Source organism: Cnephaeus nilssonii (genome assembly GCF_951640355.1).
Source record: "Cnephaeus nilssonii genome assembly, chromosome: 10".
Lineage (NCBI taxonomy): Eukaryota > Metazoa > Chordata > Mammalia > Chiroptera > Vespertilionidae > Cnephaeus > Cnephaeus nilssonii.
The window spans coordinates 76,344,818-76,359,234 of NC_137081.1; the positions used below are offsets into that span (position 1 = coordinate 76,344,818).

Consider the following 14,417-nt stretch of genomic DNA (forward strand, 5'->3'; position numbering starts at 1 on the left):
TGAGACACTGAAATCCAAGGCTAAAGTTCCTAACAGCTTCCAGTCTCATTGTGTGATGAATAACTATTGTTTAGAAAATTTAGACATAAAAAAATGGGCTTTCAAATCAGCTTTCAATAGGTATTTTTCAATTTTGAAATGCCCGTTTTAATTTTTTTTCCCACTACTACCAAAGCCACATATGTTCATAGTTGAATGAGGAGAAATCACCATTTCAAAATATAACAATTCCCTAAACTTATTCCCTAAAGGAAACCGCTTCCTATTCTTGTAGCTGATCTTTTTAGTATTTATCTCAAATCCCTCAGCTACAAGTTTATCTTGCTTCTTGGTTTGTATTACCATTTGTTTATAATTTTAGCTGTCACCATTTGCCTTCCCAATGTGGAAGATAAAATTTTAGCTCCTTCACCCCTCCCCCCTCCCACACACCTAGATCTTTTCTGAATTCCCCTTCTCCCAACAAAGTGATAGGTAGGTAGATAGGTAGGTACATGGATGGATGGATGCATGGATGGATGGATATAGTTATACTTTATTAATTTTATAGTAACTTGAACTAATTTTGGCTTGATCAATACTCACCATGTATATTATTAGAACCATCCTATCTAATAAAAGAGTAATATGCAAATTGACGGTACCACTGCTACACTCACAAGCCATGCCCACCAGCCCATCGGGAGCGAGTATGCAAATTAACCAACCAAGATGGCTGTGTCCAAGGAGAGAGAAGGAGGCTTGGGTTTCCCTGGCAATGGAGGAAGCCAAGCTTTCCGCCTGCCCTGACCTGCCTTGGCCTCCGCTTAAGGCTACAAAGTTTCAATTATAGAAGATAAATAAATCCCAACAAAAATGGCTGTGGCCACAGAGCGAACAGGAGGCTTGGCTCCGCTCAAGGCTACAAAGTTTCAATTATAGAAGATAAACAAATCCCAAATACCAGGGCCTCTGCTTGGGTCGCTGGGGGACATGGCCAGCCTGCAAGCCACCACAGGCCCCTCACCCAGGCCGCCCCACACCTCAAGGGAACCCCCACCCTGATCTGGAACACCCTTCAGGGCAAACCAGCCAGCCCCCACCCATGCATCAGGCCTCTATCCTATCTAATCCTATCTAATCCTCTCTAATAAAATGGTAATATGCAAATTAACCATCACTCCACTACATAAGCCACGCCCACCAGCCAAGCCACTCCCACTAGCCAATCAGGGCGAGTATGCAAATTAACCCCAATCCAAGATGGCTACAGCCACAGAGAGCAAGGTTTCCCAGGTAACAGAGGAAGCCAAGCTTTCCATAGCCGTTGCAGGCCTAAGCCTCCACTCAAGCTACAAAGTTTCAGTTATAGAAGGTAAACAAATTGAAACAAATGGCGGCAGAATGGAGCTTGAGAGAGCAGGCCAGGGTTGCCGGCGGCAACAGGGGAAGCAAAGCTTTCCGCACATCCTGGCCGGGCCCACCCGCTTAAGGCTACAAAGTTTCAATTGTAGAAGGTGAATTAACTGCCACAGAAAATGGCTGCCGCCCCGGAGGGAGCAGCAGGCTTGGCTCCACTCCAGGCTACAAAGTTTCAATTGTAGAAGGAAAATAAATTCCAGATATCAGGGCCTCCTCTTGGGTCGCCAGGGGGCATGGCCGGCCTGCAAACCACCACAGGCCCCTCGCTCAGGCCGCCCCACGCCCCAAGGGAACCCCACCCTGAGCAGGGACACCCTTCAGGGCAAACCAGCTGGCCCCCACCCGTGCACCAGGCCTCTATCCTATCTAATAAAAGAGTACTATGCAGATTGATCATCACTGCAACACACAATATAGCTGCCCCCATGTGGTAAAAGATCCTGCCCTCATGTGGACACAAGATGGCCAGCAGGAGAGGGCAGTTAGGAGGCACCTGGCCTGCAAGGGAGGGCAGTTGGAGGTGATCAACCCTGCAGGGGAGGGCAGTTATGGGTGACCAGGCCAGCAGAGGAGAGAAGCTGGGGGCAAACAGGCTGGCAGGGGAGCAGTTAAGCATCAACCAGGCTGGCAGCGGAGTGGTTAGGGGGTGATCAGGCTGGCAGGCAGAAGCGGTTAGGCGCAATCAGGAAGGCAGGCAGGCAAGCAGTTGGGAGCTAGCAGTCCTGGATTGTGAGAGGGATGTCCGACTGCCAGTTTAGGCCCGATCCTGTTGGGATCGGGCCTAAACGGGCAGTCGAACAGGATTGGGCCTAAACGGGCAGTTGGACATCCCTCCAGGAGTCCCAGATTGGAGAGGGTACAGGCTGGGCTGAGGGACAACCCCCCGCCGTGCACGAATTTCGTGCACCGGGCTTCTAGTAAAAGAATAATATGCAAATTGACTGTCACTCCAACACACAAGATGGCTGCCCCCATGTGGTCAAAGATGACTGCCCCCATGTGGACACAAGATGGCCACCACAAGATGGCCAGGAGGAGAGGGCAGTTGGGAGGGACCAGGCTTGCAAGGGAGGGCAGTTGGGGGTGATCAAGCCTGCAGGGGAGGGCAGTTAGGGGTGACTAGGCCGGCAGAGGAGGGAAGTTGGGGGTGACCAGGCCTTCAGGGGAGGGCAGTTAGGGGCAAACAGGCTGGCGGGGGAGCAGTTAGGCATCAATCAGGCTGGCAGGGGAGTGGTTAAGGGGTGATCAGGCTAGTAGGCAGAAGCGGTTAGGGGCAATCAGGAAGACAGGCAGGTGAGCAGTTGGGAGCCAGCAGTCCTGGATTGTGAGAGGGATCCCAGATTGGAGAGGGTGCAGGCTGGGCTGAGGGACACCCCTCCCCCTCCCCCCCCCCCCGTGCATGAATTTCATGCACCGGGCCTCTAGTGTTTGTAATATTTACAGGAGAACTGTGCAATATACTATGGGTATGTTTTCTTTCTTCTATAAATCATTTTCAATAATTTATCTTCAGACTTTTTCTGGTGGTTTAATTTTCTCTCAATATTTTTTAAAAATATTTTTATTGATTTTTTAATTTTTTTAATTTTTATTGATTTTAGAGAAAGAGGAAGGGAGAGGGAGAAAGAAAGAGAGATATATCAATGTAAGAGAGAAACATGGATTAGCTGACTCCTGCGCCCCATAACTGGTGATTGAGCATGAAACCCAGGCATGTGTCATGGTGGGGAATTGAACCAGCGACCTTTCAGTGCATGGGGCGACACCCAACCAACTGAGCCACAGCAGCCAGGACTCCTTTCAATATCTTTAAACATTAGTATTCTATTAACTTTAATCTATGTAAAAAAATTGCCCTGTAGCCTTTGGTCCACCCCAGTTGGGACTGTTGCTCATCCAGTCTGCTGCAGATCTCTCATCCTGGAGATTTTCTCTATTTATTCCTTGTGCTGAATTACCTCTTTATTTGATACTAGTGGCCTGGTGCACGAAATTCATGCACATTAAAAGGGGGACCCAGAGTCAAGTCCTTGCCCACCCACATGCGCCTCAAAATCGCATTAGACCCAGACCCGGCCGCCACCCCCCCATTGGGCTAGATCCAGACCCGGCCAGTCCCACCTTTGTCAAGCCCTGCCGGGCAGGGGGCATAGCCTCAGGTCCCCTGGCCTGGCGCCAGGACGGGGGCATGGCCTGAGGTCCCCCAGATGGGGTGGGGGGCGTGCCTTGAGGTCCCTCGTCAAGCCCCGCCAGGTGGGGTGGGGCATAGCCTCAGGTCCCCTGTCAAACCCCGTTGGGCGGGGGGCGCGGCCTGAGTTCCCCAAATCCAGCACTGGGAGTGCACCTTGAGGTCCCCCATCATGCCCTGCTGAGTGGGGAGCACAGCCTGAGGTCCTCTGTCAAGCCCTGCCAAGCAGGGGGGTGCAGCCTCAGGTCCCCTGGCCCGGTGCTGTGGCAGGGGGTGCGGCCTGAGGTCCCCTGACCTGGTGCCAGGGTGGGGGACACGGCCTGAAGTCCCCTGTCAAGCCCCACCTGGTGGGGGGTGCAGCCTGAGGTCCCCCGGCCTGGCGCTGGGGCAGGAGGAGCAGCCTAAGGTCCCCTAGCCCAGAACCAGAACCAGAACGGGAAGCACACCTTGAGGTCCCCCGTCAAGCCCCACCGGGTGGGGGGCGTCGCCTCAGGTCCCCTGGCCTGGTGCCAAGGCAGAAGGCACTGCCTGAGGTCCCCCAGCCTGACTCCAGGGTGGGGGACGCGGCCTGAGGTCCCCTGTCATGTCCCACGGGGGCAGGGGAGGGTATAGCCTCAGGTCCCTGCTGATTGCTCATTAAGGCTCCTTAAGGGAACTTGGCCTCAGCTGTGGATACAGCCATCTGTGATGGAGTGATGGTCAATTAGCATATTCCCTCTTTATTAGATAGGACTAGGGGCCCAGTGCATGAATTAGTGCACCTTGAAGGGAACTGTGGGTCGTGAGGCTGTGGTGGGCACAGGGGTGGGTCTCGGCCCATCCTCTGCACGGGGCCAGCGCCATCAGCAGATGTGAGTGGTGGCTGCTGCCCCAATCGCCCCTCAGGAGCAGGTTAGGTGGAGAAGCCCTGAGGGGCGATCGGGGCCGGCAGCTGCTGCTCGCACCCGCTGACAGCGCTGAGCGATTGGGGCCAGCGTTGGGTGCCAGCAGCGGGTGCAAGGGGGCCGGCACCGGCAGCAGGTGTGAGCGCCAGGCGGGACTGCAGCTCGCGGGAGCAAAGAATTTTCAGTAACCACCAGAGGCTTGCCCCGATGAGAGTAACCTTGGTCTGGTGCCCCCGCTCACCTGCTCCACCATCCCCCACAGCTGACACCCGCCATGTTCTGACATACAATTTCTTTGTATCTCACTGCTCTCTCAGACCTCCCTTCTGTACTCTTAATCTCATTACTGCCACCTGCTGCCAACTCCTTCCATGTTCCGCGCGCACCCCCTGGTGGTCAGCGCACATCATAGCGACCAGTTGTTCGGTTTTTCAGTTGTTCTGTCTTTCGGTCTATTTGCATATTAGCCTTTTATTATATAGGATTATTTTCTTCATTTGTCTACTCCCTTATTTTGCTGGACCACATTCGTCAGTAGCCTTCTATAAAAGTGTATATTATAGGTAAATTATTTTAATCCCTGCATATTTGAAAATGCTTTTATTCTATTTTTATATCTGATTTTTAATTTGGCTAGATATAAATTCTTAGTTGGAAATCATTTTCTCTTAGAGTTTTTAGTATTGATATTGAAGTATCCAATGCAGTTCAAAATGTTTATTCGATTTGATTTTGTGAAATCTTTTCCTCTCCTTTCTGGAAGCTCATAGAATCATTTCTTTGTCCCCAGTATTATAAAGTTTCATGATGGATATTACTCTGGGTCCATTTTCATCCACTGTGCAGAATCTTCTTAGGCCTTTGCCACGTTCCATTTTGGAAATTTAAGTCCTTAAGTTCTGTAAAACATTTTTATTTCTTTGATTATTTTCTTTCCTCTGTTTTCTAGAATTTTTTTATTCATATATTGCCCTAATGGCCTGTTCCTCTAATTTTCTTATATTTTAGATATTTTAACTGATTTTTTTCTGGAAGACTTTCTTATTTTAATAACCAGTGAATTTTTTATTTCTGTTAATATATTTTTTACCAAGAATACTTTCCTTCCTCTTTATTTCTTTTTTTGTAGCATACTATTCTTGTTTTACAAATGTAATCCCTTCTAATTTTCTTCTCTCTGTACAGTTGATCTGTTCATGTAGGTTGCTTTCTACAAATGCCTGCTGATCCTTAGTTCTTTGGTCTTTTCTCTTTGGGTGGTCAGATTCCTCAGAAAATAATAATTTTATATGATTCTGTTCTCTTCCTAGAGAGTATGGGCCTGTGAGGGGTAAGAAGATTGAGAGAGAAGAGCAGATCTCAGCATTTATTATGTAACTTTCATTTAATCCCCAGGATTTTTATAGGATAGCCTACGGTCGATGTGGGATTCCTCCATCAGATACCTTGCTTTACCCGCTCTAGAAAATAAATCTCTAGTTTTCTGCCAGGATGGGATGGCAAGTCACTTATTGTATGGAATGGGTAGAGACAGCATATGGATGAGTGTTGCGCATAATCAACTACTAAACATGCTTTCAACCAATCTTCCTGTTTAGCCACATCCCCTTCCTCCTTCCAGAGGTGCCATTTCCGGAACTTTTTAAGATTACAACATTGCAAACCAGGTGCTTCTCTTCTGGGTTTTTCATACTGACAGCTTAGGAACTATTGTTAGGTGGCTGATCAGTTACCAGGCATCTGTCTACTTTTTAGCTTCCTAAGTTTTATTGCTATTGATCCCTCTCCAATGCTTTCTCCTATATACTTTCTATTATTTAAATAGAGCTCTGAGAGGGATGGAGGTTAAATGTGTTCCGCCTACTGTTTTTCCCCAAAATGTCAAAGTAACTAGTTTTTAACAGTTAAGAGGCTCTATTTGTGTTTTAGATTTAAGTCATGCTATCCACTTTAAATTTAAGTCTTATTTGATTCATCTCAGATTGATTTCTTATTCTTAATAGGTAATTTGGCCTCCCGTTAAGTAAGAAAAGCCTATTCAATTTGCACTTTTAAAAATTTTTTCCTTTTCTACCCAACAATTTCTTTGTATCTCCCTGCTCTCTCAGACCTCCCTTCTGTACTCTTAATCTCATTCCTCCAGCCTCTTCTGTGACCTTCTCATTATCAATTTCTCTCCAAAGTGCCCTATTTGTAAATCTACTTAAATTTTTAGCTTAAAAAATGAATAAACCTACTTTTCTTAATCGTTAAGCTGCAGTCCCTGCTTTCTCATTCTTTTCTAGTCTTCCCTTTTTTAAAAAATAATGCTATTCATCTAATTTTTTACCTTTCATTTTCTCCTTAACTCTATTCCACTTAGTCTTCTATATGAACTTTTTTGAAATTACCTTCAGAAAAAAAACCACCAACCTCTTCTTGGCCAGAGTCTACTTTCCACCTAAAGTCTTTTGTCATCTTTTTCTTCCTGCTAATTCTTATATTCTTGTTTTCTCAACAAGAATATATTCTTTTTCCTCTTTTGTCCCTTTTCTCCCACTCACTATTATATGTGAGCTTCTATTCCCCTGGGCTACTTAGAACCCAAAACAGTTAGAAATTCATAGAAATGTATCAATGTTTGAGTTTTTCTTGATTTATTGAAAGAAAGTAAAATCACTTTTAATAAACATTTTTATGATGTTAATAAGAATAAGGTTTAACTTTAATATTTAGGCAGGTGCTGTAAAGGATTACATTAAGATGATGCTTCAGAACGACTCGCTTAAATTTCTGGTTTTCGCTCACCACTTACTCATGCTCCAGGCTTGCACAGAAGCAGTCATAGAAAACAAGGTATGTTACCATTTGTCTATAAAGTACCTCAGGATGCATCACTTGTCTTATAATGGAGTTTTTTTTGCCTATTTTGCATGATGGTATATAAATTAATATTAGATATTTTTCTTGAAAATTATCCTAATATTATATTACTATTGTGTTGATGGTATCCTATTAAAACTTGCCTTTTATACCAGTCTCATAATTTTCCACTAATCAGATGGTCTGAATTGATTAAAATATGCTGCTTTAATAGTCTATGTTGTGAATTTGGTTTTTGTTCATGGATATACCATTTGAGATTGGTATAGGCAGTTAAAAGTTAAATTTTTTGAATACCCAAAAGGCACCCCTGGAATGGGGGAGACGTCGAGGGGAAAGGAAGGGTGAATTCTGCTGATTTTTGTGCCCAGCTATAGTCAGACCTTTCAAACTCCAGGCAGCACACTATAGAATATGATTACGAAGACTTACTCGCAGTGTAAGTGAATCTATAGCTTGGGGCCAGGTAGTCCATCAGGTCAGCTCCAGCAAGCCCGCTGACCTTCCTGCGTGGGTTCTTAGGCCCACCTTGTCTCCCAGCTGTTCTGTCAGTCACAGCGTCTTCCATTTTTTCTTCCAAAGTTGAAACCTGCCATCCCTTTATGTGCGAGGGCTTCTAGAGATGCTCAGAAGCAGCCAGATAATATCTCCTATTATCACTATATGCATAACAGCAGAACTTCTTGCCTGTGTAGGTAGATTTTTTTTAAATGGAGGAATAAAGCCATATTTTTATTACTTTGTACAGTATAGGTTTATCAAGCACTAGACAATAAATTCATTATTACCCAAAAAGTAATGTCAGTGTTTCCTTTATTGAAAGATTGATGATAATAAAGTGCTGTACATTGAAAGGTACTTTCTCATTGATTACCTCATAGTGACTGTAAAACACCTTCTGAGGGAGAGTTAACCTTACAAATAACTTTGAAATGATTGGGCCTTACTATTAGACTCACAGTATTTTCTTATTCGGATTCCATTATCCCTTAAAATACTGGAATCTATCCCAGGAGGAGCAGTCTGCTTCTTTTCCCCACTTCTGCTTTCCTGGTGGATTTAGAATCCCATTTACATCACTAAGAATAAAGAATGTGGGTATCCTGGGGTTGGAGGTGAACTGCTCAAAGCAATGTGTTTTCTTTAGAAAGACTCTCTGAAGAGTTTATAATCTCCCTAATAGATAGTAAATGGATCACTGGTCATTTTATATCTGTTTTGTGAAGACAGAGAAAGTTACTAAGGGACATTCTATTTAGTGATTAACTTGACTGTCTTCTTATATAAGTGAATATTTCTGTCTCAACTATTTAAGACTATATTTTCCATAAAAGTGCACATATAAATGAGGTTATTTGAAATTCAGAGCTTATACTTGTTTTACAAAGTTGAGAAATAAGTTATTTTTAGCTGTTCTAACACATACTGATGGCTTCCTTTTCTCAACTCACATCATTCTTAAAACGCAGAACTGTTCAGTTAGGCACTTAATGCTTCCCTACTTCTTAAAATCATGGGTGCGGGTCTTGTCCCCCAACTCAATGGAGATGCATATTTCTTTTAAGTTTAATAATGTGAAAAAAGAGAACTCAAATGGAACATTAAAAAGGATATTTTCCCAGTTACTATTGGGATATTTCAGAAATAGATGTACTGCTTTTCATGAATTTCTAATACCTGGGCAGAATGCCCTTTTTCCTTTCTTGCATGTCTGATTTTACTTTTACTCTGGAGTTAGTGGTTCTATAACTAGAAAGTTATTCTGATACATCATTAAATTGAAAATTGGCATATTAATTTACATGGAATTTTACTGAGACAACATTAGCTTAATTCAGTCATGATTATGGAACTCCTGTTACGTACAAGGCATTGTGCTTGGCAATGATGGTATAAAGATGAATTAGGCATAGCTCCTACCCTCAAGTAGCTTAAAAGATTAAAAAATATAAAATTGCTAGGCCCTAGCTGGTGTGGCTCAGTTGGTTGGAGCGTTGTCCCATACACCAAAAGGTGGTGGGTTCGATTACCGGTCAGGACACATACCCAGGTTTTGGGTTCCATCCCCATGTGGGAGGCCACCAATTGAGGTCTCTCTCTCTCTCTCTCTCTTTTTCTCTCTCTAAAAATGAATAAATTGTTTTTAATCTTAAAAATAAAACTCAAATAATAAAAAACATAAAATTGTTATTAGAAGCTATTAAGTAATTTGGTTAAGATTCTTCTTGTATGATATTTTCCAACCTGTCATCTTAACCAGTTTCTATTTTATTATGTGAACATAAAAATAAGCTGTAAAGTATATAAAATAAGATGGGTACATACGGGCTTGTCCTAACTTTGCCGTTTCCTTTGTTAATGCTAGACTCGATATGTTAGGATAGATGGAAGTGTTCCGTCTTCAGAAAGAATACATCTGGTTAATCAGTTTCAAAAGGATCCTGAGACCCGTGTGGCTATCCTAAGCATTCAGGCTGCTGGTCAGGTAAGAAATTTCAGGCCTCAACTTGATAATAAAATGTCTTTGAAATCATAAAAAGGTCATTAACTATAGTGATAACTTTATATCTGGTATCTAGTGTGATCAATGTTCATTCTGTGTTGGAGAGTGCTGGAAAGTATAATAGAAGGAGACCTCAACACCGCTGACTGATACCTTCCTAAATTTTCAAGGAAAGAATTTTCTAGAAGTATTTAGTGCATTTGATTGTAATACTGTTTCATGACTGTTTTTCCTTCCTTTGAATTTGTCTGGAATTTTCCCATCCCTTTCTTATAGAATTTATCTTACTTGGTTATTTTCCTCAGAGTTCATAAGGTAAGATGGCCTGAGGAATAAGCACTCTGTTTCTGAGAACTTTGTATGGGGTGCCCCTGGTTTGGTCCTTAGAATTACATTTGGCACCCGGCTGGCATGGCTCAGTGGCTGAGCGTCGACTATGAACCAGGAGGTCAAGGTTTGATTTCCAGTCAGGTCACATGCCCAGGTTGTTGGCTCAATCCCCAGTGGGGGTAAGGGGGGCATGCAGGAGGCAGCTGATCAATGATTTTTCTCTCCTCATTGATGTTTCTATTTCTCTTCCTCTCCCTTCCTCTCTGAAATATATATATTTAAGAATTATGTTTGCCTGCAAATAAATAGAAACCCTTATTAAGAAAGACTTAAATACTTAGTTCTCTCATGTAGACAGTCCAAGGCTAGCATGGCTTTCTGCTTCACCACTCCTAGCAGGTCTCTCTTTCCCAAGAGGGCTGCTCGAGTTTCTGCAGAGCTGCCATCCAGACAGCTGGCTGGAGAGAGGCATGCTACCTCTCACCGGCCTGTGGTCAGTTCCATGGCCACAACTAGCCGCTGCAAGGCAGGCTGGGAAAAGTAGCCCTTTTTCCAGGTAGTTATGCTAAAAGGCAGGTGTTACTTTGCAAAGGAATAAGATAAGAATAGGTACTGGGGAAGGCAGTAGCAGTCTCTGCCACACTGTAGAAGAGGGGAGCCTTCTGTATTTTCTTTTCTCCTAATATTCTGAAATACTTCAATGTAAATGTCTGAGCCACGATATTTAACATCTGGAAAAGTAATTGAATATATAGCTGTGCATCCAACCTGGTGTATGCCATATCTGGTATCTTCCGTAGACTTGAATCTGAACCAGAGCCAAAGATCTGCTTTTACCCAGCAAACGAATGTGTGTATATAAGATTGTATATACAGAGAAACTCCATGAGGATTTACCCACATATACATACAATTTTACATGGTTCTAGAACTCACTAGGAATTCTAACCCAAAGGATGATTGTCTCAACACTTCCATGCTCATGTTGGATTAAACTTCCAGTAATCTGAGTTTTATATGTTAGAATATTCCAGACATAGAAAATATCACCAAAAAGCTTAAAATTAGAAATGGAATGCTCGTAGGATGGGAGAAGCAATGTAGGCGGAGCCAGGCAGGAGAGCTTAGGAGTGGCCTGAGAAAAGACTTTGAAGTTAAGATTGACAGGGCACTCACATTTTATTCTAGGCTGTATTCCTGAAGACCTTGCATCATTCAAAACTCGTGTACGTGGACACGGTATCTTCATAGGAAGAAAGGAAAGTAGAAAGAGCGTTGCTCTCGGGGTGTGTAAATCTCCGTTGTAGTTTAGAAGTGTCTTAGAAGGATGCTGAGCCTGCCAGCATACTCCCCCTTCATTGTCATATGGTCACATGACACTTTGTACATGCTTAAAGGTGTCCCTCTTTAAATACGACTTCTTAATTTTCGACATCATCTCTAACATTTTGTGGCATTCCCTGTCTTAAACAGCAGTACAGTTTAGCATGGTGGTGGTTTGGCTCTCTCCATGTTTTTATTACTTCTAACTTCTGTTCCATAGTGATCGATCCTCAGTGAATTTTTCAGCTTGAGAACTAATGCCACCATTAAATGAAGGTTAAAATGATGTTGTTATGAGATATAAAAATAGTTTAAGTTAGAATCACATGTCAAAATAACAATACAGCAGTCATAAGAGTCCCTCCCTTCAAGTTCTAGTGCATGTGAGCATCAGCATGGATTGGATGACACTCTCGAAGGATGGCAGGTGTTTCTGTCGACCACCTGCATGTGGCAAAAGCATAAGCAGAGTTAGCAGCTCACTCAGCCTGCATTTTTTACTCACTTTTAGTTTGAGGAGATTTGTTTATTTCATATATTATTTATAAAACAAGACAGTTAATAGTTTAAATGTTGCACTATTTCAAACTGATGTAAAGTGCAATTGTATAGAAAATGAAATTGTGTTATATATATTGAGATACAAGCTAGTAGACTTCAGAGCCTTTGGAATGTAACATAAGAAATTTCATAGGAAGAGAACAGTATGACTGGAGACATGATTTTCTTGCTTTATAGAACAGCAGTATGAATTAAATGAACAGAGGATGTCATTGCTCTCTCCTAGTTGCTATGGATACCATGTGTTAGAAATTATACTCTCATTTATAATGTATTTTATTAGATTTTCCAGTGGTAATGTGAATCCAGTCCTCATCAGACAATAAAGTAATTCTCTGTGTGTGTGTGTGTCCATTAAGCTGACTTTTGAAATATTGAAATACATTTTGAATGTGTGTTTTGTAGTTCACCTGGCTGTCTTGCAGTCTTCATCTGCCTTTCGTGAATTATATTTTCTTAATTTGGCTTAGTATGAAAAATTGATCTGTTTTTAAGTCCTTCAGCGTTCTCTTCTCCATTTAATGTGTTCAGAAAGACTATTACACATGGCTCTATTTTATATTCTCAGTTTAGTTACATCTTGGTTTCTTCACTTTATTTTGCTAAGGGTTTGACATTTACTGCTGCAACTCATGTTGTATTTGCTGAGTTGTACTGGGACCCTGGGCATATAAAGCAAGCAGAAGACCGTGCTCACCGAATTGGACAGTGCAATTCTGTGAATATTCACTACCTCATTGCAAATGGGACTCTAGACACCCTCATGTGGGGAATGTTGAATCGCAAGGTAAGGCTTGAGTTTAAACCAGGTTACCACCTTACTGTTATCCATAGTCTACATCAGTTAAGAGAATGGGTTTTAGTGTTTTCAGGCAAAGGATACCTAAGTACACTAAGATATTGGTGATAATAGAAAAGGTAGTACCGTACCTGCTATCCTTTGTAAAAGAGGCATGAATTTACGTGTATTCCTATTGTATTCACGCCCTTCTTCTACCACTTTAGAGGCTAGAGGAGAGGGATAGCTAGCAAGGAACCATAATGCTTTCAAGCACCAAGTCTTTTTCGGAAGTAAAGAATAAACCCTTTCTCTGAAGGATTCTTGAATCCAGAGCTAATATTGGATAGAGGACACCTGCACCCAGACTCTCGAAAAGGTAGGAGGGACATTGCTTGCTCTGTCCCCGGAGCTGTTTCTTCTCTCAGCCTTGCGGAATGTTTACAGAAAGGATTTGACTAAAGATTAGAAGATAGTTTTCAAGCACTGAGTATAGATATTCAAAATGGCCATTCATATGTAGGTTCAAAAGTTTATAAATATTAGAATAAGTTTTTATGAGAAAAGCCAATGGGATAATTTGTCTAGTGAAAACTGGTCATTTGGTTGTGATTTTGAATAACTATATTACTACAGCACATGATATGTTGAAGCAATATGATTTTCTTTAATGGATTGTTTGTGATTCAAATGCAAAATCAAGATATTGCTTAGCAAATATCAGCAGTGAGGCGAACGTTACGAAGGTCACATGCTTCTCCCTCCTACAGGCGCAGGTTACCGGGAGCACGTTGAACGGTAGGAAGGAGCGACTTCAGGCTGAGGAAGGGGAGAAGGAAAAATGGGATTTCCTGCAGTTTGCTGAAGCTTGGACTCCCAATGAGAGTTCGGAGGAGCTCAGGGATGAAGTTTTGTTCACTCATGTAAGACGATTATATGACTTATCCTTTTCTATTTTTTAATAGTCTGAAACTATAACTTTATTGTATACTAGAGGCCCGGTGCATGAAATTCATGCACTCTGGGGGGGGGGGGTGGAGACGGGGGGGGGGGGGGAGTCCCTCAGCCCAGCTTGCGCCCTCTTGCAGTCTGGGAGACCTTGGGGGATGTCCAACTGAAGGTGGGGAGCAGGCCTAAGCCAGCAGTCAGACATCCTTAGCGCTGCTGCGGAGGTGGGAGAGGCTCCTGCCACTGCCACTGCGCTTGCCAGCCGTGAGCCCGGCTTCTGGCTGAGCAGCACTCCCCCTGTGGGAGCGCACTGACCACCAGGGGGCAGCTCCTGCGTTGAGTGTCTGCCCCCTGGTGGTCAGTGCATGTCATAGCAACCGGTCGTTCTGCTGTTCAGTCGATTTACATATTAACCTTTTATTATATAGGATTGTTTTAAATAGCAACCTTTACTTATTCGTGCTATTGAAAGCTAGCCTCTACATAAAGCTGAAAAACTGCTTAGAACCAAAAAATAACAGATGGAAGGAGGCTGCAGCTGTGGCTTGTATCTTCCAACAGTTAATATCAGTGCCTCACTGTTCAGTTCCTTAGAAAAACAAGCTAAGTAGAATCCAACTTCAGAGAAAAATACAGGAA

At 43.1% G+C, this 14,417-nt stretch overlaps 1 protein-coding gene across 2 annotated transcripts in view; it reads left to right on the plus strand.

Annotated features, from left to right (window-relative positions):
- Positions 1-14,417, plus strand: part of ZRANB3 (zinc finger RANBP2-type containing 3) — a 199,526-nt gene that overhangs the window by 142,702 nt on the left and 42,407 nt on the right. For both annotated transcript variants that reach the window (XM_079781908.1, XM_079781909.1), the window contains 4 exons: positions 7,189-7,308; positions 9,701-9,820; positions 12,660-12,839; positions 13,601-13,753. In XM_079781908.1, the coding sequence (XP_079638034.1) occupies positions 7,189-7,308; positions 9,701-9,820; positions 12,660-12,839; positions 13,601-13,753 (573 nt within the window). The remainder of the gene's footprint in view (positions 1-7,188; positions 7,309-9,700; positions 9,821-12,659; positions 12,840-13,600; positions 13,754-14,417) is intronic.